The sequence below is a fragment of the Cebus imitator genome, unplaced genomic scaffold (assembly GCF_001604975.1).
Source record: "Cebus imitator isolate Cc_AM_T3 unplaced genomic scaffold, Cebus_imitator-1.0 Scaffold279, whole genome shotgun sequence".
Taxonomy (NCBI): Eukaryota; Metazoa; Chordata; class Mammalia; order Primates; family Cebidae; genus Cebus; species Cebus imitator.
The window spans coordinates 3595747-3623226 of NW_016107594.1; the positions used below are offsets into that span (position 1 = coordinate 3595747).

Here is a 27480-nt window from a genome sequence, read left to right on the forward strand (position 1 = left end):
TCAGCCTCCCCCAGTGCTCCCCCAGCCTCTCCCAGCCTCTACCAGCCTCTATCAGCCTCCCCCAGTGTGAGGATGTGAGTGTGTGTGTGTTTATGTACGTGTGATGCTGTGTGAGTGTGTGTGTTTGTATATATGTGTGCCCCAAGGTGATGAGCACACAGGGAGGACTCAGCCTTTTGCATTTGTCTTATACACACTCACTCTTCATGACCTCCTGGTCAGTTCTGTTATCTATGAGTGGCCTCTGGGCACATTATGAGATATTTTAACACAAAATAATTCCATGAATATAAGAATAAAGCCACATCTTTACCACCTAAAGTGATCTAAAGATTTAATGCAATTCTTATCAAAATTTCAATGTCATTTCTCACAGAAATAGAAAAATAATCCTAAAAGGCATATGGAACCAGAAAAGAAAGGCCTCTGGTAGCCTAAGCCATCCTGAGGAAAAAGAACTAAGCTGGAGGCATCACACTCCTTGATTTGAAAATATATAGTTACAGACGCCAAAACAGCACGGCACTGACATGAGAACAGACAGATTGGCCAATGGAGCAGGATCAAGAGCCCAGAAATAAAACCAAATATTGACGGTCAATTGATTTTCAACAAAGATGCCAAGAAGACACAATAGGGAAAGACAGGCTCTTTAATAAATGGCACTGGGAGCACTGAATATGCACATGCCGAAGAGTGGAACTGGCGCTTTAACTTAAGCTACACGGAAAAATCAACTCAGATTTAATAAAAGACTTAACCTAAGATTTGAAACTGCGAAGCCGCTGGAAGGAAGCTCAGGGAGGTCTTCGCGGCATGGATCTGGGCAGTGATCTCTTGAATAGGATGCCAAAAATACAGGCAACTAAAGCAGAAGTAAATAAATGGGACCACACAAAAGCTTCTGCACAGCAAAGGAAGCAAGTGGCAGAATGAAGAGGAACCCATGGACTGGGAGAAAATATAATCCAAGCTATGCATTGGCTAAGGAACTAATATTCAAAATCCATAAGGAACCGAACTCCACAGCAAGAAAGCAAATAACCCACTAAAAACAGGCAAAGGATCTGAACAGATATTTCTCAAAAGAACACAGAAAAATGGCCAACAGATACATGAAAAATACCGAACATCTCTAATCATCAGGGAAATGCAAATTAAAGTGAGATATCATCTCACACCTGTTAGAATGGCTATTATCAAAAGACAAAATACTGTGGAGAGAAGGCAACGCCTGGGCACGGTTGGTGGCAAAGTAAACTAATACAGCCATTATGGAAAACAGTGTGGAGTTCCTCCAAAAACAAGCTGAACTGACATGTGATCCAGCAATCCCACCTTTGGGCATTTACTTGTAAAGATAACATATGGTTTAATTCGTATGAGGCAAAGTGAGAGGTTTCAAAATTCATTATGGTTATTCAACACATGTAAAAAGCTGCTGATAGCAATTATGTACAAAGCAATCATCTCAATTAACCTAAGGCAGGATAGAAGAAGTGGCTAATCAGAAAGCCAAAACTGAGTTTCTTAAAGTGAAACTGAAGACTCCAGACAAAACTCTGGGAAATCCTATAAAAAGTATCACCAGCAGGCCGGACTCAGTGGCTCATGCCTGTCATCTCAGCATTCTGGGAGGCCACTTCCTTGGGTGGATCACGAGGTCAGGAGATGAAGACTATCCTGGCCAACGTGGTGAAACCCCATCTCTACTAAAAATACAAAACTTAGCTGGGCGTGGTGGCGCATGCCTGTAATCCCAGCTACTCAGGAGGCTGACGCAGAAGAATCCCTTGAACCAGAGAGTCGGAAGTTGCAGTGAGCTAAGATCACGCCATTGCACTCCAGCCTGGGCAATGGAGGGAAACTCCATCTCAAAAAAAAAAAAAAAAGGGAGTGTCACTGGCAGCAGACCACTGCCCTGCCCTTCAATCCAGGGCCTCGAACAGAACACCCATCGCAGCTCCATCGCGTCCTCTTTTGCAGCAGAGACTACCCATCTCAGGAAATCGTGATTCCAGCAACCCAAAATGACTTGAAAATTAAAAGGCATTTACTTACCACAGACTCTACTCATTGCCAAAATCATATCATCATACACTGAAAATGAGAAGGGATACGTACCATTACAATGTGTAATTTTAAGAGAAAGCAGCATTTTCAATGTTTAATTAAATCAAGACAGGAAACTGTGATGCTCAGTTGAAAAATGAATCATTAAAATGGCAATATTTATCCATAAAAGGCTTATGTGTGTGATAAATCCTTCTAACCTATTTGCTTTTAAATAAGGATCAAGAGGCCGGGCGCGGTGGCTCAAGCCTGTAATCCCAGCACTTTGGGAGGCTGGTGGATCACGAGGTCAAGAGATCGAGACCATCCTGGTCAACATGGTGAAACCCCGTCTCTACTAAAACTACAAAAAATTAGCTGGGCATGGTGGCGCGTGCCTGTAATCCCAGCTACTCAGGAGGCTGAGGCAGGAGAATTGCCTGAACCCAGGAGACGGAGGTTGCGGTGAGCCGAGATCGCGCCATTGCACTCCAGCCTGGGTAACAAGAGCGAAACTCCGTCTCAAAAAAAAAAAAAAAAATAAATAAATAAATAAATAAATAAGGATCAAGAACATTTGACTCAACATAAATCCAACTCCACATTTAACTGAATCACAGCCTCCGTGTTTCCGTCATTTTAACAGCATTAGTAATGGGATGAAACTTGGCTTCTGATAATGGACTGAAATGACGTTTCATGTAAACCCAGAGTAACGCCATACATTATTCTAAAACATTGAAAAAGCTCTGAAGGCAGCCAAAGAACAAATAGATTTTCTTCTACAGGATACTGCTAAAGAAACAATGTGTGCTATAGCCTTCAGAACACATCGTATCCTGCTGGTGAGATGAATTTCCTGCTCACAGAACAAAGGAGGTTTTCTTTTACCTTTACCAGCTATTTCAAGGATGGATGCATCTTGGCCTCTCTCGTCTTTCAAGGTTGCCTTGTATTCACCATGGTCCTTCTTTGACAACTACAAAGAAAACACATTCCATATTTATGTCAAATTAATACCACAGTAGAAAATGTAATAAACTCTAATATATTTTCTTTTCAAACCACTGAAATTCAGGGTGCAAATTAGAGGAATGCAGAATTTACAAGTTATTTGAAAATGCCATTTTTGTTTAGCCTTTGTCCTGTTTTACTCAATGCCTCATACCTTTGGGATGAGCAGCTCACAAATTCCCCTCTCCAGGTCAGGCATTTTTTCAGTTTCACACAGAACGTCATCCTTGAGCCATTTAAAAATTGTTTCTTTCTTGGTGTTTGCAACCTATGAGATAGAAATCTTAAGTTTAGTATGTAAATCATTCTGACTCATGAGGAAAAGAAAGTTTATTAGAATTTTAAATCACAGAGACCCCCCCAAAAAAACATTAATTTTTACTATATACAGTCTCAGACAAAGGCTTATGGAAAAGCAGTCACTCCTAATAATGTCAAACACGTTTCTAAATGCCAGCCTCTAAAACAATTAAGTCCTCACAGTGGCTCACAGAAGAACAAATGATTCTCATCATTCTAGTCCATGAAATTAGATGGCATAAAGATCTTTTGGTCTATATGAAATGTCATTAATAAAGTCTTAAGAAATATATTTGGGGATTTCTAAATAATACGGAATATTCTGAGAGGTCTATAAAGTTGCCTAGTAGCTGCTTTTTTTGCAGCATAACATTTCAGGAACAAAGAAAATGAAACCTTAACACAGAACACCCACTAGAAACGAGGACTTTCCCTTTACTGGAATTCCTCACAATTCAGTCACTGGCTAGAAACTAAGCTTTGCAGAACTCCAAAGATAAGTGAGTATTCCAATTCACATGCTCTGCCGGCAGGACAAGGAAGAATTCTGATTCGGTGTGCCAGATGTATGACTCCCATCAGATTAGAGGAGTCTGACAATTCCAGGTTCACATCCCATGTGGATTCAGGAAGAGTGATGTTGAAGATAAAAAAGAGCAAAGGATTCAACAGTGTGCTAAGTTCTGCCAGGGTAACGGTGCAACGCGGCTTAGAATTTCCGCATCGCTATGGGAAATGGCATCATTCTTGACTGCATGTAATTTGGTCTCCGTGAGTCAGGGGTTTCATCTGTTTCGCTAACGCTTGTCCCTAAGTGCATGGCTGCCTGCCTGGCACACAGGGGTTATCCCATCAATGTTTGCGGAATACTTGGACGGAAGGCATCCCGCTGAGCTGCAAGGTAAGGTCTTCCTCCTAAAGTCAGAGCCACTCCTTAATAACAAATCTTAGAATGGACTGAGGCTGAGGTTCCACAGCTCTAGCAGACGATTCCCTTTAATTCAAAATATTCTTTGGTGTATATTTTCAATATCAATCTAATTGCTTCCTGTCTCTCTCTCTCTCTCTCTCTCCTCTCTCTCGCTCTTTTTTCAATGGAGTCTCACTCTGTAGCCTAGACTGGAGTGCAGTGGTGCCATCTCAGCTCAGTGCAACCTCCACTTCCCGGGTCCCAGTTCAAGCAATCCTCCTTGCCTAAGCCTCCCGAGTAGCTGGCTCTACAGGCATGCGTCACCACACCCAGCTAAGTGTTGTACTTTTAGTAGAGACGGGGTTTCAGCATGTTGGCCAGGCTGGTCTTGAACTCCTAACCTCGTGATCCGCCCACCTTGGCCCCCCAAAGTGCTGAGATTACAGGCATGAGGCACTGCACCCAGCCTGCTTACTGTCTCTTAAATCAATACTGTTTTCCCTTCCTCTTTTCTTCAAAGAAATTTTACATTGCTGGTCCTTTCCAATTTTACATTGCTGGTCTTTTCCAATAAATGCCTTTCCAATGACCTTCAATTTCTGTTTTCTAAAATAAGTACCTGTAATTAAGGTATTTGTCCTATAAGTGGGGGAGGTGGTTCTAATTTCCCAAAATAACTCATTTGTTTCTTCTCTGCACTCCCTCAACTTCTCTCTACCATAAACTCTGTAAAATATGGGTGCCTAAACTGTACATGAAGGTCTAGGAAAGAAATGACATCACCTCTTAGGCTTCATATGGCCCAAGCCTGACTCACACTTCCTAAGAGTCAGCCCTAACTCGCCACATCTACTGTGTAAGAAACGTTTAACAGATCTTCTTCTGTTTATGAATGAAGTTTCTCTGCGTCTTAAACTTTTAAAAATGGTTTGCTCTGAAGTTACAATGTGAAGGTTTCCTTGCATACATTTTTCTACATGTATTTTTTCATGTAAATAATTTTTAAAATAACTATCTGCACCACATTATTAAATGAAAAACTGTAGACAAAATGGCACCCAGAATCACAGGCTTGACAGGGACACAAATATGTAAATCAAATGTATTAAATTGCACCAAAAAATTCTCAAATTTCAAGTAATACTAGTTTTCCCAATGTCTGTGTTTAAAGATTTATGAATCACTTTAGTCAGGGAACCTAAAATACTTTTAAATATTTATAGACAGTTCTATCCACTAAGATGATATCAGAGCCTACCGAAAGCAGAACTCGCGGTTCTCACCACTGCCCTGGGCAGTGCACAGCGCACCTTTTATGGCGCAGTCAGAACAAACCAAAAAAAAAAGAAACCGACCACAACTAAGTCACCCTGACTTGTTCTGGGCTTTGACTTGATGATTCCCTAATGAACTGATATTTGCAATGCTGATGTCTAAAATTTTGAAGAAACATACCTTTCTGCGTAGGGCAAATCATTTGAGAAAGTTATTTTTCCAGCATAAATGGACTCACACGCACAGCCTGTCCTCAGTCACCTGGCGAGTTTCTTCCCTTTAAATATTCATTATTCTTTTCATTTGTTGAGCAAGACTGCTAAAGACCATCGTACTTGCAGCTTCCTTGCAAGTAACCTTCTCTTCTTTTATAAATGTTTTCATTTCTGAATCTTCCTTTTAAATATACTAGTGCAAGAAATTCACTACCGAAAATAAATCTAAGTATTTTTCTATAATAAACGTATCACAGCTCTGAGCATGTTTGATATCAAAGCCTTAGCTCTAGTTATCACTAAAAAATATATACACAGGAAATCAAATTGCAAATTAATTACCAATACTGAGAGTGGTCAGAATAGGAAGACAGGTACTTTCATCACATGAATTTCTTTTTTTTTTTCTTTTTTTTTAATTGCATTTTAGGTTTTAGAGTACATGTGAAGAACATGCAAGATTGTTGCATAGGTACACACATGGCAGTGTGATTTGCTGCCTTCCTCCCCTTCACCTATATCTGGCATTTCTCCCCATGCTATCCCCCCCAACTCCCTACCCCCTGCTGTCCCTCCCCTCTTTCCCCCCAATAGACCCCAGTGTGTAGTGCTCCCCTCCCTGTGTCCAAGTGTTCTCATTGTTCAACACGCGCCTATGAGTGAGAAAATGCAGTGTTTGATTTTCTGCTCCTGTGTCAGTCTGCTGAGAATGATGGTTTCCAGTTTCATCCATGTCCCTACAAAGGACACAAACTCATCATTTTTGATAGCTGCGTAATATTCCATGGTGTATATGTGCCACATTTTCCCTGTCCAATCTATCATCGATGGGCATTTGGGTTGGTTCCAGGTCTTTGCTATTGTAAACTGTGCTGCAATGAACATTCGCATCACATGAATTTCTAGGAGCAACCTGGTTCAACACCCACCTAGTTCCAAACCCCTATGCCCCGCCCTCCTGCAAATCCCCGGGTCCACTCCCAAGCGTGCTGCAGACCTCCATGCTGCCAGCACGCACTTCCTCCTCACGGCAGGTCACCACCTGACACTAACCCACATTAACAAGTCCGCACCCCAGTGTCCCCACCGAGGTGGTCCAGTGGTGATCACCAACGCTTAGCCCTTCCTCCTCTCCATTTATCCCGTCTGGCCTCACTTTCCTGCTCAACTTAGACAGCTGGTTGACCAACAAAGCTACAGTTAAGCAAGACCCAGAGCTCCTATTCCATTGTCCCTTCTTGCAACATCCAGCCAGCAAGACCCCAATCACGAGTCCGTCCCCCGACTTACACCAGGGTTGCTGGGCACATCTGGAAAAATCAACCCCAGTGCACCTGTTTGGGCCACTACAAGCTGTCTCCATGTTGGTGCCCTCAACAATGATTTCCATTCTTACTCAGTAAGGAGCTCCTGTCGTGCCTCCTTCAGTGGCAATCACAGCCCACTCCTGCCACCCTCCTCCCCGTGGGCCACCTTCCTCATCTTCAACACCTCCAACCCTTCACTGCAAAAGTGAAACCAATAGGCTGCACTGCCGGATCTGCCGCTTGCTCTGTCCTGGTTTTCAACATCCCCGTGGTCCTTCATGCGGAGCCGCCCTGGGGGCCCAGCAGCCCCTTGCACTGTGGCGCTGACCTCCTGGGCTCATCTCCCTCCAGCCCGGCACTGCCCCTCCCGCGTCCCCATGCCTTCCCCTTCCTTCTCCTGTGACTCCTCTTCCATTGACCCCTTCACCGGTAAATAGGATTGAGTGTCCCCATCCAGAAAGGAGGAGAGAGAAGCCGGCCACGAAGCCCTCTGCCCTCCTCATTGCCAGCTGAGCGCCTCGGAGTGGGGCAGGCTCCTGCTCACATGCTCCTTGTCTCCCAACTCCTCAGCCCACCACATAGAGACCCTGCCTTGCCACGGAGCGGCGTTGGAAAGCCCACCACCCAGACCGTGGCCCGTGCTGCCTCCAGCCGCCCCTCCTCACCACACCCTCCAGGGCTTCACTCCGGAAGGCCCTCCCTCCCAGTGGCCAGTGAGTCACCTGCTTTCCCTCTGAACTCTCTGATGGTTTCTGCTTAATCAACCCAGAGCTGCTCTCCTCTTGTCCTCTGACAATCTGAATTTTCCAGAACGCCCCCGTCACCCGTCACGGTCCTGTCTCTGAAGACTGTCCTTCGGCAGCACGACCCACTTGCGTCATGTCCACAGTCACGCATTCCCGTGTCACAGGAACCCACTTGGTCCTGCTGACTTTCCCACTGCTGCTGGGCTCACGTAGCCCATTGTGAGCTGGTCACGCCTTATCGCCCGTTCCGCGGATATAACTAAATCTTTGTGAAACTAAATTTATTCCCAAAACCCTAACACTTGGCCCTCCCAGTACAGTGCTGATCTCAGGTAATATCACCCACCCACCCAGTCCCCCAGTAAACTGTCCTCTCACCCACACCCAGCTGCTTGCCAACCTCTGCTAGTTTTAACTGCTGAATGTGTCTCCTAAATCTTCTCTCTGTGCAAATGAAACTGCCCCGCTGGAGTGACCACCTCTCAGCAGCCTGCCGAAGCATCCTCCTCCAGCGCTGCAAGCTCCCGCCTTCCTTGTCAACAAGCAGCCCTCCTCACTGCACTAACAGCCCTCAGGGCCTCTGTGCCCTCGAAGACCACAGTTTGCCTCTGAGCCCTGTGAGAGAACCCCCCACCTGCCCACCCGCCTTGGGGTTTTATTTTTGTTTGTCTTTCTTGCTCTGTCGCCAGGCCAGAGTGCAGTGGCGTGATCTCGGTTCACTGCAACCCCCGCCTCCTGGTTCAAACATTTCCCCTGCCTCAGCCTCCCAAGTAGCTGGGACTGCAGGCACCCACCACCACACCCAGCTAAATTTTTTGTATTTTAGTAGAGACGGGGTTTCACGATGTTGGCCAGGCTGCTCTCGGTCTGCTGACCTCATGATGCACCCTGGCCTCCCAAAGTGCTGGGATTACAGGCGTGAGCCACTGAGCCCGGCCTATTGTTTTTATTTCTAAGTGCACAGTTCAGCTTCTCTGTCCCTCCCTGCTGCGGGATCTTCCTGGAGCCATCTCCTCCCACTCACTGGCCTGCTTAATTCTTAGTTCCCTTGGCACTGGCACCTCAGGAATCATCTCTTTATTGGAATTACCTGTTTACTTTTCTCTCTTATCCAGTGGACAATAAAGAACGAGTTTAGGGATAAAAATAATGCATTATTGATCTTTTCCTTCATCCTCTCCTACTGAGACAGTCAAATACCAGACAGTTATTAAATTGAAGGTTTGTTGCTTAAAAAACAGATTTTTAGGCCTGGCACAGTGGCTCATGCCTGTTGTAATCCCAGCACTTTAGGAGGCCGAGGCAGGTGGATCACAAAGTCAGGAGTTCGAGACCAGCTTGACCAACATGGTGAAACCCTCTCTCTACTAAAAATACAAAAACTAGCTGGGCTTGGTGTTAGGGGCCTGTAATCCCAGCTACTCATGAGGCTGAGGCAGGAGAATCACTGGACCTCAGGAGGAGGAGGTTGCAGTGGGCCAAGATCATACCATCGCACTCCAGCCTGGGTGACAGAGCAAGACTCCATCTCAAAAAAAAAGAAAAAAGAGATTTTTATATTTAGTAATAATAAAATGTTTTACTAAATTGTTAAATGAAACTGAAAAAAGCATCTTGTCTCCAAAGCATACCTTTCTTTCCTGATGAAATCATATGAGCAGCACTTCCAGGTAGATTTCACCACAGTGTGCTTTCTCATAAACTCACTTAATAATAGTTTAAGTGTAATTTCTATAATCCAACCCTTCATTGCATGCCACGACACTGTAATCTTTTCATGAAGAAGAAAAGACAAGCACTAAAGTTTAAGTACTAAAAAATGCACAGGACCCAAAAGCCGCTCCGCTCATCCACATGTATGCAGACACCACATGCTTCGTCACCAGCATCATGGATGTGGCCACAGCTGCTCCCTGAAAGGCCTCTCTGATAGGAAGCAGACCGAGATTTATTGCGTCCTGTTAGAACAGGGCTTCTCACCTTGCAAACAAGTCGAACTTCACATTCTTCTGTGACGTCCCAGTGCAAGTGCTCAGCAAAATGAGGGCCTAAGGAGAAAAAAAGGGAAAACAACTTTTAAAAAAGGAAGAAGTAAAATAAACAAATAAATATACAGCTGTTACATACACACACACATATATGCATGGGGTGCATACATAATACACAAGCATGTGTTACATATACTTATGTAATGCATTTTTGGTGGAAGGCAACAGCTGTGCAGAATGAAACAGATAATTTTCAGGCCTGGGATGTGGACACGTGTTAACACTGACCCTCCACTGGAATCTGTGCTTCCTGGTGGGAACATACCGTCTCATCGCTCCTTCTTACGGACATCTCACCTCTATTGCACTTTAGAAAGGAGACTATTGAAATCATTATATTTTGTTTCCGAAAGTATATGTCTAACTGAACATTCAGCAACATGCTATATAATACCTTGTAATAAGAGGAACAGACATGAGATGAAGAAACAACATTTCGACCTAGCAATTTTGTAAAATACACTTAATAGCATTCAAAACCAAAGATGGGTTTATAAAGGTTTTTTAAACATATTAATCATTTTTATTTAAAGTACATGTAGGAATAAGTCATACACTAATACCCTTTTGCCATTCAATGCAAAAACAGAAAGCAGATTTGGAAGGTATGTTGATTTCTTTCATATACACAAATACATCCTACAAAGTTGACCAAAAAAGTTCATAATTGGAAACAAGTGAAATATTTTTAACTGTTAGAAATAAAAACAATGAAAAGTAATAAAAAAGAATGTTTTGATTTTATGTTTCATACTTTATATTCTAATTTTTCTCAAGAAGCATAGAAATCCTATATATAAAAATATTCTTTGAATAAGCGCTTGGGTTATGTTTGAGAATCCAAAATTCATCCATTTTCCTTTGTATCTAGTTAATATGTATTTGTAAAGGCAATCTATTTAAAATATATTCTTTGTAGTTAGAAAGTTTAAAATCTCACACACAATCTTAAGTGGAATGACCAAGTTCCTGGTGATAGGAACGGCCTCTACTGCCTTCTCTACATTTCAAAGCCCAGTGATGCCCCCGACTCCTTCACCCCAGTTCTTTATTCTTTTTCATTAAAATCGCTGGACTCCATCTGGACATTAAAGCTAGAGGCACGCTTTCCTCACAACTCCCCGGCTATAAAGCGCATTCCCTTCCCATGCCCTTGGTAAGCCCCACACGCCTACGAGGTGCTCAGCCGTGCAAGTGTTAGGAATGCAACAAACAGAAGAGCTGCCTGTCCACCTGAGTGCAGGGTAACAACCAGCCCCTCACGAAGGTTCAGAGGGAGGCCCCAAAAGGAACATCAGGGGCCCCTGCGGCACGGAAGGCTATGGGGTGATGGGAAGACCCACTTTGGACATCGGATTGGAAAGACCTCAGGAGAGACTAGACCAGACAGGCCTGGGTGCTGGGAAAGCGGGAAGGTGAAGACATCAGTCCGGCCTATCCAGGAAGTTGTCCTCATGATAGGAAATAAAATCTGGTTAAGTGGTGGGTGCAGGCTATGGAAAGCCTGAGTTTATCTGGTACACTTCATGGAGTTTTACTGAAGCGTTTTATGCAAAGGGGTGCCTAAAAGAAGTAAGTCTTTTAGAGGAGCCACCTCCCAGCAGCATATAGAAGAGATGAGTTAGTCAGCAAGTCAGCCACAGAGGCTGGTTAGACTGATTGTTTCTTTGACTTAAGACAATTACAGGAAACGTTAACATTAAACAGATGAGTCTGAGGCTTTTAAAGGTAGAAGCAATTTCTTTTAAATGCAGGCAAAACACATGTAAAGGACAAGGAACAGAAAAGTATACACATTTCTAGAGCTAAGAATTTTTTCTTTTTTAGACAGGGTTTCTCACCTGTTGCCCAGGCTGCAGTGGCATGATCGTAGCTCACTGCAGCCTCAACCTCAACCTCAGGCTCAAGCTAGTATTACAGGCATGCACCAACATGCCCAGCTTCTTCAGAATTTTTTTTTTTTTTTAGAGACAGTGTCTCCCTGTGTTGCTCAGGTTGGTTTTGAACTCCCAGGCTCTGGTGATCCTCCCACCTCAGCCTCCCAAAGTACTGAGATTACAAGCATGAGCCACCATGACTGTCCTGGCCTAACCTCTTAATCACTTAAAACAGCCTCCAGGGTCACTTGGTGTCATATAGAATCTGCTTCTGACAAATACTCCAATCATAAGTCTTTGCTTTATGTTGGGGGCGAGAGAGCCATTCAGTGACTCACCTTGTTTCCTGAGAAATTCTTTCCTTTGAAATTCAGCCTCTTCCAGCACAGTCCTGAATGCTAAATTCAATATTTTAAAAATATATATATGAAACATGTTGGCTTCTCTCCAGTAGAAAGAATTTCTTTTGAATTATCTTTTAGGACATATGGAAATATTTGATAGAGCATACCATCTCCAATAAGAACTAGAGAAGACTGACTTTTGGCTTTTCCGTCATGAATCTGCACAGTGTAGGTCCCCTCATTGTCAATAGTAAATCGATCCATCACCATCTCAATAATGCCAGTAGCTTTGTCACATTTAATTCTGTGTGCCTGCAGGCAACAAGGAAAATAGGGAATTATACAAGGAAATCTCTCCTACTTTTCCCTCAACGCATTTAAGAATTGCATCAGCCATGAGATCGTAAGGGACTGTGACAGGAAGAAGTGAAAACGAAATTTTATCAAGGAAACCTCTGGGTGAACAAGGATCAAACAGCGGGTACTAGCTGTCACTCTGTGACAAAGCCTCGCTATGTGAGGTGATCTGAGAGTGCAAACCGTGTACCTTCTAGGCAGAGACTCCACACCTACCCAAGAACAAGCTCCTAATGTGAAGCAGATAAAATTCACAGGAGAAAATAAAACGATATGCAAATGATGTGCATTATAACAATCGCCAGCTGATGACAAAATCCCACATGATAGCAACAACAGGCAATCTCCATAGCTCTGTCATCTTCAGCTCCTGGGACCCAGCACCCACAAGCCCCAGCCTGCTGCAGTCCACTGGGGTGCAGGGGTTTCAAGTGAGGAAAGGATAAATGGACCTCCAACAGGTGTTGACTTTTTTGATCACTTTTGGTTTCTTACCTTTATTTTTTAAAAGTTTCTTTTTCTTCTACAGTACATGCACAGATACATATGAATACATTTTATTTAGGTAATCCTACAAGCAGAAGAGCAAGTGTTTCTCTAACACACAGATGAACTGAGCAAATTTGATCTTTTGTTTCCCTCTGATTTTGTGATGTTTATTTATTAACTTTTTAACGTCACTGAAACCATTTTCCCCTGCCTTTATTAATGCTTATTTCTCTTTTTTATGTTTTTTTTGTTAGTTTCCTTATTTGGGGGCTTGATGTTTTTACCTTTTTGTTCTTCTTGATAATTATTAAAATTATTATAAATTAATATTAGTGCTTACATTTCACTTTTTCACTTAAATAACTCTAATTCTAATGCAACCTTTTAAAACATCAATCAGCCTATGTAATTTTTAGAGGTGTTTCAAACCAATTTCATATGGCACTGGTCTTTACCAATATATGTTCTTAATATATTATACCATCTCTTCTTTGTAATCATGAAAACAAGTTTTCCTGTGTAGCAGGATATAAATTTATCACATCCCTGTGGTCCCAGCTACAGAGGAGGCTGAGGCAGGAGGATCACTTGGGCAACAGAGCAAGACCCTGTCTCAAAAAAATAAAAAGAAAAAAGAAATTTTGTCAGGCTGGGTGCAGTGGCTATGCCTGTAATCCCAGCACTTTGGGAGGCCAAGGCAGGCACATCACCTGAGGTCGGGAGTTCAAGACCAGCCTGATCAACATGGTGAAACCCAGTCTTTATTAAAAATACAAGAATTAGCTGGGCATGGGGGTGCATGCCTAAAAACCCAGTGACTCAAAAGGCTGAGGCATGAGAATCACTTGAACTCAGAAGGCAGAGGTTGCCAAGAGCTGAGATCGTGTCCCTGCACTTCAGCCTGGGCACCAGAGTGAGACTCTGTCTCAAAAGAAAGGGGAAGAAAAGGAATTTTGTCATGTGCAATGCATACAACCAAACTGCATACATTTGCCCACACAATTCCCCCTTCCTGCCTGCCATGCAGCTGTCTTGTTGCTAACATGGGAGAAAGATTGGGAGGCTCTTGGTTGCTCTAAGAACATTGAATTGCATTGCTTCATGATTTCTAGGTTACACTGTCTCACAGGAACAGTCCACAGAAGCCTGGACTATACCTGCCTCTCTGCTGCTTTGGCGATGGGTGCAGGGAAACATCTCATGCCTTGGCAAGCCAGCACCGTGAGTTCCCTGAGGGCCGTGCCCCACAGACAGTTCTGAGCTCTGCAGGCCTCTGCGACAGTGCAGCTTCTGCCCACCCTTGCCGTGGCCACCTCACCCGAAAGCAGCCCTGTGACTGGCTCTAAGGGAGACTTCTCTGATGCCCTGGGGTGAGGCCTGGTGTTTTCTGGGTTCCCCACAGCCCTGCCTCCCCTCGGGAACACCCTCCCTCGGGAGCACCCCCCTGGCTCACCTGTCCTCCTGCCTTCTGTCTGTCTCACTAGGCAAGGAGCCCCTGAGAGTGGGCACTGCCTACTCATCCCTCAGCCTCACACCATCCTTTGCATCTGCCTGGCAGCAAGAAACACCAAACACACGTCTGTCAAGGTTCTGAAGAGAAAATCAGCTGGAGGGGGCTTAGCTCACCCTGCAGTCCATGGCGTTGAGGTGGCTGCGGTCTCTGACACTACTGAGTGACACTGAGCAATTTGAGAAGATAATTATCCTTCTAGGTGAGACCCTGTGGATGTGGTCAGGACCACAGCATCCTTCCCACTGCAGATCAGGCAAAGCCTCCTTAACCAACTGAGACCTTCCCTTCTAGATCAGCCGTCAGCCAACACTGTGAACCTGTCCCAGCCGGTCCTTCCTCCATCCCTGGCTGCACCTGTCACCTCCGTTCCTCAACAGCTAACCCCCTCCACCACCCTTTTCGACTTCTCTGCCCTGCTGCAGCCACGCCCCAGGCACAGTGGCCCCGACCCAGGCGGCATCTGGGGTAGAGGCCTCCCAAGGCCATCACCTGCTCCCAGCTCTCCTTCCCCACACCTCTGGTGGCTCAGCGTTTGAGATGCACTAACAGGTACTCAAAGGTTTTACGGCTGCTAGTGGATTGCATTTTGCTATCACCTGGATGATACAGCCTCTGACATTGAGCAGGGTCTTGGTGGTGGAAGGACCACATCCCAATGTGTGACTCGTCCTAAATGCAGCAGTAATGCAGGGCAGGATGGCGTGGAGGGCATCCAACATCCAACGCGGGACTCGCCCCGGTCACACCACCATAGAGTCACGGGCATACGGATGCCCGGCCTTGGCTTCCTGGTGCCCAGAGTTAACACTATGGCAGTTCCAGCTGCTGTCATTATTTTCTGCAAATTGTCGTCTACCTTTCAGATTGATCCTAGCTGGAACTGGGGCAAAGGCTTTCCAACCAGAATAATGATCTTACCCATGACCAAGGGAGGCTCTTGAAGCCACAGGAACAGAACAAAAAACCAATAATCTGTGCTGCTGAGCACACAAGGCAGGGGCAGGGTGACGAGACTCCGTCAGCCCTTGGAACCACACTCCTCTTGAACCCTTGCCTCAGCAGCAATACTACGGAGAATTTCTATCTGTAGGTAACAACGTGAGTTTAGCCAGAAAATCAGCAATCTTTTTCTGATAAACCACGTGCCTTCATTTTCACAACGTTCTTCTTTCTTTCTGAGTTTACATTTCTGTTTTGAGATTGCACCTCCAGCGCCACCGGAGAGGCTTCAGAAGGTGAATATTATTAGCCACTTGGTTCCGTTTGTCTCTCTGTGTGTTCATTTTCCTCAGCTTTGTTTCTAAGCTCTTCTGCCTGACATTCAAGCCTGTGTCTTCTGACCCTATTCCTATTCCCCAACATTTCCTAAGATCACTCAGGCAAGCAGCCCCCTCCGCTGAGCCCACCCTCCACGTCCCTGCGTTGCTATTCCCTGGTCACTCCCGGCTCTCTGTGCCCTTGAGGGGCTTGGAACGTCTCATTCTCTCCCTCCCATCCCCACCCCTGACTTCTACCACCTTGGCACCCATTTCAATAACCCTCTACCTTTGAAATTGTTCCTGGACTACTTCGGCCTCTTCAACTCTCTGCCTGCTCTGAATTCTGTTAGTGTTTACTGCACTGTTTTAATATATCCTGGTTTCTATCTTTCTTCTCTGTCCTCCTTGAATTGAAGGTGTATTTCTTTGACTCCATGACAGTCTCCATAAGGGCAGCTTCACACCTGACTGTTGGGTCCCCGCAGGTGCATTGGCCAAGCGGATAATCAACAGGTGACGTGCAGACATGCACTGCTGTCCACTGGGAAAGGAAGAGGACCACCCAAGCCCCCACCGGCTCCTGAGGACACTGCAGTTTTTGTTTAGCTGAATCTGACTTTCAGGGTTTATGTGAATAAAGTCTGCCTCACCCCTACCCCAGGTTTTGATTTCCCATAAACACAAAAATCACCTTCACAGTTAGAAATTCCAATATTATTTCATAGATGTAAATCACACAATATATACTTGTGTAAGATCACTGAGACTTTTTCTAAATGGGAAATTGGTACACCTAAAACGAAAGAAAGAGACAGAAATAAATGAGAAGGTATGACCTCAGACTGTTTTTGAGGGAGGAAGATTATCTTAAGAAATGGCTTAGGCTGGGTGCAGTGGCTTATGCCTGTAATCCCAGCACTTTGGGAGGCCAAGGTGGGTGGGTTACCTGAAGTCAGGAGTTTGAGACCAGCCTGGCCAACACAGTAAAACTCTGTCTCTACTAAAAATACAAAAATTAGCTGGGCATGGTGGCGGGCACCTGTAATTCCAGCTATTCAGGAGAATCACTTGACCCCAGGAGGTGGAGGTTACAGTGAGCCAAGATGGTGCCACTGCACTCCAGCCTGGGTGACAGAGTGAGACAAGAAAAAAAGAAAAGAAAAGAGAGAGAGAGAAAGAAAGAGAGAGGGCGGCAGGGAGAGAGAGAGAGAGAGAAAGACAGGAAGGAAGGAAGGGAGGGAGGGAGGGAGGGGGAAGGAGGGAGGCAGGGCGGGCAGGCTCAATTGCAGGAAGCACAACTTTGTCCCCATCCCTGAAGACTGAGGTCGCTCTTAGAAGTGCCATGAGCATGAGAGGGACCTGAGATTCCAGTGGATACACCCTTCCATGGACCTCGGGTTTCTTTACAGTGTGCAGTATTTACTTTCGAATATCAAGAGTAAACTTTAGGTTGATCAGACAAATGCCCTGCCCGTATTTGTATGACATTATCCCCCCTTCAAACATGTATGAGTAGAGAATGAATGACAGAAATTTACCCTAACTAGCTCTGACAAAGAAAAAGGTATAATTCTCACCAACTAGATTCTTAGTAATATAGTAGCCTTTTCCATTTTCTCAGAAGCTGCGCTGAGGTGTCTGGGCAGGTTTTAGAAAATAATTAGGCTTCTTGCTAATGCCATTATGCGGCGAGATGAAATTCAATGATTTTACGAGTGCCATAAATACAAGCTTTTATGTGACTTCCACAAAATAGCATCAATCTTCAAATGTAAAAGTCACCTGTGGACTGCTAATTAAAGAAGTGAAATAGTACAGCCATAGTCCAAAAGATTAGCCGTGGAGCCAGGGCGCTCATCCTTAAAGCAAGCGTGGAGGAAATGTGCATCAAAAGACATCCTGCAAATAAAGCGCAATTCCCCTAAACTCCATTCCATTTCACAGCATGGTCTCTGCTCAGAGAAGATTTCTCCAATTACCTGGATCAGATTTTAAGTCTCCCAAAGGCAATAGTTATACCACTGGCTTTTCTGCAACCCAAAAGCAGCTAGATGTTTCCTACTTTGTAGCCAACTCTACCATGTAGGAATGAATCTTACAGTGTGCGTGATTCTCACGGGAAAGATGGCCTGGAGAAGAAAATTCGATGATCCTTGTGCACACAAGACTTCTGCTGATCAACGTTCGTCTAACTGAGCACTACTAAATGCGCAGCAGACACAAAGGCTGGATGGCAATGAGGGGTCCAGCTTAGACATATTACAGCGTGTGGGCTGCCTGGGAACAGGAGAGGCTCCTGCATCCCACGGTTCCCCTAACACGTGTGTAATGAACAAACCAATCAACACTGAGGACTTAGTACGCAGCTAAGGTTGCCAACCTCACTATACACTGAGCATTAAAGGAAAAAGGGCAGAAGCGGTGAAGCTGGGGGCTTTGAGAGAACCCCAGGCCACCAATGAACAATAAAGTCCCCATTAACTAGGGCCATCCTTTAATTGAGTCCCAGGCATGCTGTGATTAGAAAAGAGGAAACTTAACACAACCAATGGCTTCTCAAATATTCTCCAGACAAGTAAGGAGCACCTGTCATCATTGTTAAGACTCATTTTATATGATCAAAGGCAGAACACAGGCAGTGTCTGGAGTGTGGCAGAACATGTGTCTTTTTTTTTTTTTTTTGAGACAGCGCATTGCTGTCACCCAGGCTAGAGTGCAGTGGTTCAATCACAGCTCATTGCAGCTCGGACCTCCCAGGCTCAAGTGATCCTCCCACACCAGCCTCCTAAGTAGCTGGGACTACAAGAGAGCATGACTGTACCCAACTAATTTTTAAATTTTTTGAAGAGATGGGATCTCATTATGTGGCCCAAGCTGGTCTTGAACTCCTGGGCTCAAGCAATCCTCCCACTTTGGCCTCTGCAACTGCTGAGATTTGAGGTGAGAGGCGACGTGCCTGGCCACAACATTGCTCTTGACAGCCACACAGTCAGGTCAGTCTACCACACCAAGATTGCTGCCCAAACAGGTAGGGAAGCCGCAGAAACTTACTCCCCAGAGATGCTTTCCATGGGAAGCTGTCGGTGGGGGGAGAATGCAGGGAGGCCTCTCTCACAACAGACACCTTCAAAACCATTATCAAGAATAAGTGAACTGACTCATCAAGACTATTCCTTTCCCCACGTGACCTGAACCTTTTCACAAAACGAGCTCAAAATCATTTTTAATTCCAGCGGGCAAGGATTTAAAAGACTCCTGTTGTCTCCTCTAACCCAGATCAAACCTCTGAACATTGTAGAATCAACCATCCCCATTCATCTTGTCAACCGTCCACACCCCAATCTTTAAGGCTCAAAAAGGGATGGAAACAGAGAATGTTGACATTCCGTAACTGACCCACCGCCACAGAGCAGGGCTCCCTGCAAAGCCAGAGATCACTCGCACAGGAACTCACCTCGCTGTCAGACACTTCTCTGTCGTTAATAATAAATCGGTAGTTGGCGTCTGGGGATAAGTGCTCAGCCTGCAGCCAGAAGCGAACTTGCCCCTTATCAAAAATCTCATAAGCTAATTCTGATTTCAGTGGAATTGCTACAGGAAGAAAAGAAATCGCAAGTCAATAATGCATAAATCCTTGTGAGGAAGAATAGCTGCATATTGGAGGAAAACATCAATCCTAGTTATTAAATTTTTTGAGAATGTGAAACCCTGGAGTATTAGATTATGGAAACCAAAAATAAAAAACAAACCTTGAGTTAGCCTGTTGTTGCCTCTAAAGCCTCATGCCACGTGAGGTTAGTTTTCCGGATGTGTTCAGTGAGTAGAGATGCCTGGATTTGTTCTATATTTAACGCAATTCAATAACAGAAGATTTCATTTGATGGAAATGAAATCTTGGGTTTCACTTGGATTAGGAACAGCTATACTAAACCCAAAATTCAAATCACTCTGTATGCAATGCAAGTTTCAACAAGCTATAACATAAACTAGTATTTGTTTTAAATCAATAGATTTCAATCCTGTAAGCCAGGATCAGGAAATGAGGCCATCCTTTCCCCAAAGCTGTTCCTCCAAAAGCTCATGCATTAATGAACATGGCCCGCCAGCCAGCGGCTACAGGCAGAGGTGTGGGGCTGGAGGCTTACTTACTGGGGTTCTTTATTTCACTGCTCAATGCCATCAAACGTTCCAGCTCTAAAACAAAGAAAAAGTATTTCCATTGATTTGGACCTGCACATTCAGAAGTCTGCGGACAACAGCAAGGCTACACACAGCAAGGATTGGACACCCCCAGGATTTAACTGGAGGACACGAAAGGAATTTTAACGACGGGTCTAAGGGACATAGAGGATGGTTTTAACCTTCACCATTTAAAGAACCCACCTGGTCCACCTAGTACAGGGGCAGCTGAGGGCGAGGCAGGGCACCGTCGTGGGGACTGAGGCACTGGGGGCGGGGGCTGGAATATCGGGAGTAAAGGAAGGCTCGGAAGGTGAAAGCTTAAAGGGACCCTTTTCCAGATCCTTGCACTTCACGTGAGCTCTTTTCTAGAACTGATCGAACTGGCTGAGAATGTGCCTGTGGCCTGTGATGTTCCTTCTCCTTCAAGATTTCCTTCTTCAGTCTCATTAAAGAAAAATATACATACCACTAAAGCCATCACGAAAGTGTATTACCATGAATTTTAAAAAAGGAAGAAAGAAAACAAAAAAATCAAATGAAACACATTGCATTTTGCTTTCCTAACGAAGTCCCAGGAGCAAAGCAAGAAAATCGGAGGCGCTCAAGCAGTTCAGTTTTCTCCTTCCTTCCTCCTTAAAATTAGAATCGGAAGTGAGATGCTGGTCTCTGAGCTTTTCGTGAATATGTCTACTCAAAATGAAGTCAGATTTTTCTGGCCAAAAGTAAATTCACATTGGCAACTGGTTTGACAGGGAGCACTGGCTTTCCCAATTAAATCTTCCAGTAGGAATTTCCATAAATGGAATGAGCTAAACCTTCAACTTCAAAGTTTTGCCTCAAATATATCCGAAGTCTATACATAATATAAGAGAAGGCAAAAATTTTATCTTTCGCAAATATTTAAAACATTTAAAATTAAGTTGGAAACTTTGAAATGGTGTGGAGGAACGCGTAGCTTTTCAGAATTCCTTCAGGATGCCTTGAAGGTACAAAACTGTGTCAAGACCATGGAGGCAGGGCCAGCAGAGGTTGCTTTAAAACATGCATGTAGATTTCGGGTCCTTCCTGCCCTGCCTGTGAGAGGCAAACTGAGGACCCAAGAAAAATGAGACAGTGTGGGCCTCCTCATTGGTCCAGCTGTGTCTTGTTAAATGTGCAAGAGTTTTCCAGAATTTAACCAACATTGAGCCAGATCTACACACTGGAGAAGCTGAGGGTATGATTCTGGCTGTCCCCTCCTGCCCCCGTGGGTACCTGCCCAGCCCTCAGCACTCGTCCCGGGTCAGATGTTCTCAGGTCACACCCTCTGCATCCTGTCTACCTGGACATTGACTGATAACTAAAGGATCTGCTTGTAAATCTTAGGGCATCCCTGGAGATCATTTATGCCACCCCTAGAGAGCATTTTCATATAAAACTTTTGGGAACTCAAATGCCTTAAAGATCCAAAGAGATCTGAGGATACCATCCAGTCCTGCAACTTCATGCTGCATCACTGCCTCTTTGTTTGAAAATGTCTAAGGCTGACTCTGTCCTGTGGGTGAGGTAGATGAGCGGCCACATAAACACATATGATACCAGGCAGTTAAAAAAACTCAGCCCTGCCTGCCTGAGCCTGTGTGCCTGATGAACTCAGATCTGTGAACCTACCTAAGAAAACTATTGTTTTTCCCCTCGATTACATGCATAAAAATTTTTTTTCTTTGTTTATCCAGTTTTCTCAGTGTTGGAAGGGAGGGAAGACTCTTCCATCTGTAGGCTTCTCGGTAATTTTATGGATTTCTTTGCTAATATGTTACCCTCTGCATACCAAACTATTAAAATGTGGCTAGGACTCAACTTTAAAAGTACAGGTTGAAGGCTATACAAGCAATGTGTCTGGATCAGAGACTATTTGATGGAAACCACATAAACTTTAGAGTTTGTTTAATTTCCAAAGTAAGCTTATATACATATCCCCCACAGCCAGCCTCCTGCAAACATACTTCTTTTTTCTAAGCAAGTAAGTTTTTTCTATGCTGGTGTCAATCTTTCAAAGTGTGATAAAACCAAAACAGGCAAGGTTCTGCCGTACAGATATTACCTTCTGGGTCCAGAACAAAACTGGAGGACACTCCATCTGTATCACTTACAGACACCGAGTAAGTCCCTAAATCCTCCTTATCCAGATTCTTAAAGTACAGCTTGGAGCTAAAAGAGAAGAAGAGTAGGTGAATGTCAGCTGCTTCTGTTTGCAGGAGCTTCTAAAAGTTTGCAATATCCAACTTCCAGGCCAGACTTACTGATCCCCCACGGTTTCGATTTTAAACCTCTTGTCATCTGCAATCTCTTCATAGGATTTACACCAGGTGAACTGAGAGGCGTCCGTCATTTCCTGGCAGTCGAAGGCCAGGTAGATGTTGCCTTCTTCATCGACACCGGCACTGATTTCCTTCGTGCCTACATACAAAGAACATGAGGTGAGCGGCTTAGGGACACGGGGTCCTTTGAACTCTTTTCTGGGCGAAGGTGACATGGTTTGGCTCTGTGTCCCCATCCAAATCTCATCTCGGATTGCAATCCCCAAGTGTCGAGGGAGTGAGGTGATTGGGGCGTGGGGATGGCCTCCCCCATCCTGTTCTGGTAATAGTGAGTGAGTCTCCCTGATCTGATGGTTTTATAAGCATCTGGGATTTCCCCTGCTGGCACTCACTCCATCCTACCGCCCTGTAAAGAGGTGCCTTCTGCCATGACTAAGTTTCCCGAGGCCTCCCCAGCCATACAGAACTGTGAGTCAATTAGACATCTTTTCTTTAGAAATTACCCGGTCTCAGGTATTTCTTCATAGCAGCGTGAGAAAAGACTAATCCAGAGGTGTAGCCAAAGCAGAGACCTCATCTTATACCACACCAGCAGTTGTTTTTAATGACCCAGGACCGATCAGAGAATCACGAGAGAAAACACTTTAGGGAGTACCTGCAGGGGCTTGGTTGTTTTGTTGCTGCTAGTTTTTTTAATTTATCACATTTCTGCCACTTCCACCTCTGAGTCCCATGCAACTGCAGAAAACCTTTCAGGGCTGCCTCTCCAGGCCCTGAGGATCCTGTTCTCTCTGGAATCTCCGCCCCTGGCCCTCACAGGGAAGCCCAGCAGCCGTGTGCCCACCACTGAGCTCCCCTTCACACGGCTCTGCCTTCTCCATGGGGCCTTGTCTTGTCTTGTTTGGAAGCAGGGGTTGTTTGTGGTTTATTTGCTATGTTTTGACCCAGGTGAACATCAGATCACGTGCAAGGTAGAAGTCATCTCTTAGGAATTAGGAACTGGACAAGATACAGCTCAGCCTCTGCTGGTGAATGGGACTGAGGCCATGAAGTGTAGGGGCTCTCAGGTCACCAAGAAGACAGAGGTGCAAGGAAAACCAGGTGTCAGGGTGAAATGAAGCAGTGAGAGGCCACCACAGAGAGCCATTGGGACCTTCACAGTCTGAGGCTCAACTGCTTCCTGAGGCTCCACTGAGCTATTCAGGTCACACTCCTGTGGCTATCCCCCCAAAACTCACATTGCAATGTAATAGTTAGTGCAATGGTGTTGGGAGGCGGGGCCTTTAAGAGGTGATTGGGGACTGGGGGCAGTGGCTCATGCCTGTAATCCCAGCACTTTGGGAGGCCAAGCTGGAGGATCACTTGAGCTCAGGAGTTCAAGACCAGCCTGGGCAACAGAGCGAAACCCTGTCTCTATAAAAAATAAAGGAATAAAAATATTTTTAAAAGAGGTGATGAGGTTGGTAAGATAGACTAATGTCTTTCTGGAAAGACTGGGTAGATTCCTGCTAATAACCCTGGCTGTTGGTTGGCTGGTTGAACTGGAATGGCTAATTCCAGTGAGAGCCTTGTTATAAAGCAAGGCTGCCTCCCGTGCTGGGGCCATTTCCGCACATGCCCACTTCTCCGCCATGTTGTAGGGCAGTGGGAGGCCCTCACTGGAGCCACCACAGCAGATGCCGACACTGTGCTTCTTAGACTTCCTGCCTCCAGAATCATGAGCCAAATAAACTTTTTAAAATAAATTATCCAGCAACACGGAATAAATAAACCAGGTATCCTGTGGGTGTGTGCCCTGCCTCCAGAAGTACTCGCCCTTTTAAGGCTGACTCCAGGGAAGTTTTATTCATTGGAACCAAGAAAATTACCAACAGCTTTAAAATTTTCTAATAAAAATCCAGCAATAATATTTTAAAAATACCATCCTTCCTGCATATGACTTGACCATTCCAAGAACAACCCCTGTCAACCATGTCTTCACGACCCAATGTGCTCTCCCTCTATGCCAGGGTCATTAGTGCATAGGCAGAGATTAAAGTGCATACTTCATTTACCCATCCAAATCTTTTTAAAAATATGACAAGACATCCTTTCATTTATCCATACACCCATCCATACATGCACCTATAACTCTCCATTATCCACATACCCCTTCATACATGCACAAATAATACATGTATGCTCTCCCAGTTATTTATCCATATACCCATCCATACATGCACATATAATACATGTATTCTCTCCCAGTTATCCATATACCCATCCATACATGCACATATAACTCTCCCATTCATTTATCCACACACCCATCCACACATGCACACACAATACATATACACTCTCCCATCCACACATATGCACAATACATGCACACTCTCCCACTCATTTATCTGTACACCCATCCACACATGAACACATAATACATGCATTTATCCATACATCCATCCACACATACATACATAATACATGTACACTCTCCCATTCATTTATCCACACATACATACATACATACATAATACATGCACACTCTCCCCCCAAGTCATTGTGGTTCCACAATTTTTGCTATTTTGAATGGCTAATGGCAAAGCCTTACCTGGTCTGGCCTCTACCAGCACAGGCTCCGACATGTCTGAGGGCCTGCCCACACCATTTGCATTGACTGCTCGGACCCTGAAAACATAGGTCTTCCCTTGCTGCAGGTCACAGACCTTGAAATGACAGAGGAAAGACCATATGTGTGAAGGTAAAATAAAGACGACCTTGGAATTTTTCACATTTTATTATGAATAGGTCTTTTCAAAAATAGCTTATTTGTCCAGTTGAAAGAACGATACTTAGCGAGCTAGACAAGCAGGGAAGAGGAGATTCACCATCATGCAGAATTTCACTTTGGAGAAATAAACACATGTGCTACCAATCTGATAGAACCTCTTGCATTTTTTTTACCTCTTATTATAAAGCAGAAGTAAAATCAATATCTCTAGTTTATAATCTGGTGTTTATACTTCCATATACCCATCCACACATAGACACATAATAATTCTATGTTATGTGTTTTACACAATTCAATATCACAGTTATAACAGTAGTTAGTTCATAATTCTACGGAACTACTGTTCTAAGTGTGATATTGAACTGTGCAAAATCATCATTGGGACATCAAAATGAATCCCATCTCTACTTGTACATACATGAGTTATTCCTATTATAACCTGCTTTGATACACATCAATATATATTTACTAAGCTTCTAGTTGACTTACCTAGCTGATTCTTAGACGCCGATTTGTTCATTTTAAAGAAACTAGCTGTTTCCTATTGTCAAGGGGTTTTGGGAGGGTGTCACCCATGGAAGGCCCTCATGGCCTGTGCTTGGGTGCTGGACCCAGATGTGGATGTGCTACAGGGAAGGACACAGGCCTGCCCCACCACAGGGCCCAGCACCCAGAGAAGAAAACCTCTGGGTTAAGGCAGTTGGCAACTCAGCTGGAGCATGTTGGCCTCCTGGGGCTCAAAGCAGTCCTTACAACTGACCCAGTCACTGAGGAACCACAGTGCTAAAGACAGAAACATTTGGAGACAGAGAGGCTGGAGCAACTGACACATTATAATTCTGCTCCAGGTATGAAAACTGTGTGTATATCTGTGTGTGATGTTTATCACATGGACTTTAACGATCACACGAATCAAGTAAATTAAATGCAGGGCGTGAAGGGGAAGGACACAGTACAGTATGCCTCGTGCCTGTGGAAAGCACCGAGACATAGCCCATGAACAGTTAACAGCTATTAGACTGCAATACAAAATAAAACAGGCACTTCAGGTGCAGTTCCCCGGAGCAAACAGCACCTCGGTGTAAATGGGAGGAGGGCACAGCGTTCTCAAGGCACTGTCCCACTATCTGCTGGGACCCACGGTGTACATGGCACCTACGTCCTCAGCAGCCACACCGTGGTCATCTGAACGGGTCCACCTCAGGGCTCTGTGCTGGCTTGCAGAGACCAACAGCACTTTCACACAAAGGGAAACACCAAGACGGAAGCTTACCTTTATTTTTTTGTTTATTTTGTTTTGTTTGGTTTCTGTTTTGTTTTTGAGACAGAGTCTCACTCTGTCACCCAGGCTGGAGTGCAGTGTCACAATATCAGCTCACTGCAACCTCTGCCTCCCGGGTTCAAGCAATTCTCCTGCATCAGCTTCCTGGATAGCTGGGATTACAGGCGCCACCACGCCTGGCAATTTTTTTTATTTTTATTTTTTGTATTTTTAGTAGAGATGGGGTTTCACCATATTGGCCAGGCTGGTTTCAAACTCCTGACCGCAAGTGATTGGCCCGCCTCTGCCTCCCAAAGCGCTGGGATTATAGGCATGAGCCACCACACCCGGCCAAGACTCACCTTTAAATAACGGTTGGCCGTTGCTGTCTGATTGACAGTCATCCACTCTCCAGCATCCTCCTCCTTGAAGTCCACGAAATACCCAGAAACAGGGCTGCTGCCGGAGTACACGGGGGCCTTCCACAGCATGACCAAGGACGTGTCCCTGACCTCACAGAACGTCAGGTCATATGCAGGACCTGTGACATCAGATGCCACCTTGCCTTTGTGTGCATAGCCAGTCCTGCACACCCGCTCCAGCCCTGGATGTGTCCCTGACCTCACAGAACGTCAGGTCGTATGCAGGACCTGTGACATCAGATGCCACCTTGCCTTTGTGTGCATAGCCAGTCCTGCACACCCGGCTCCAGCCCTGGGGACCTGCTGCTCCTCCAGGACGCCCCCCATCAGGACCCTGGGTATCTGTTCCCGATCTGATACTTATCAGCCTCTCTTGGAGAGCGCGGTAAGGAAGGTGCTCCCATGATGTTGGGGGTGGAGGATGAGGACCCAGCCTAACGCTCCTGCCACCCCCTCTGTGGGCATCAGGGAAACTGTGGGACCACGTAGAATCATCCAGAAGTCCACGCTGCACTTGCAGGACCAGCAGATACTATCACAGAGAGGAACAGTGTGCAGAAAAGGATGGGTTCTTAAGTTACCCTCCCGAGGGCTGCATGCCTGTGGGTCACAGTCACTCAGGGAGACTGCCCACCTGGCCAGCAGCACACAGCTGCAGCCCTGCCCTCTACAAACACCCACGGCAACTGAGGGTGTGTGGCACTGAGGCCCAGGTCCAGGCAAGCACCAAGTGGTGCAGGGGAGCAGAGAGGCAGCCCCCCACCATCCTCAGCCAGTCTCACTGCGGCCTTGTGCCTCGAGAGGCCGCCTCCTATCAACCTTCAAAAAGGCTCAGG

At 45.2% G+C, this 27480-nt stretch overlaps 1 protein-coding gene across 1 annotated transcript in view; it reads right to left on the reverse strand.

Annotated features, from left to right (window-relative positions):
• MYOM2 (myomesin 2) overlaps positions 1-27480 on the reverse strand; it is a 99715-nt gene that overhangs the window by 17533 nt on the left and 54702 nt on the right. The window contains exons 21-32 of the mRNA XM_037728722.1: positions 26585-26763; positions 24782-24896; positions 22171-22327; positions 21972-22078; positions 19856-19900; positions 19161-19297; positions 12256-12400; positions 12083-12142; positions 9800-9867; positions 3221-3334; positions 2944-3031; positions 2062-2100 (exon numbers count right to left, since the gene is read on the reverse strand). Of these exons, the coding sequence (XP_037584650.1) occupies positions 2062-2100; positions 2944-3031; positions 3221-3334; positions 9800-9867; positions 12083-12142; positions 12256-12400; positions 19161-19297; positions 19856-19900; positions 21972-22078; positions 22171-22327; positions 24782-24896; positions 26585-26763 (1254 nt within the window). The remainder of the gene's footprint in view (positions 1-2061; positions 2101-2943; positions 3032-3220; positions 3335-9799; positions 9868-12082; positions 12143-12255; positions 12401-19160; positions 19298-19855; positions 19901-21971; positions 22079-22170; positions 22328-24781; positions 24897-26584; positions 26764-27480) is intronic.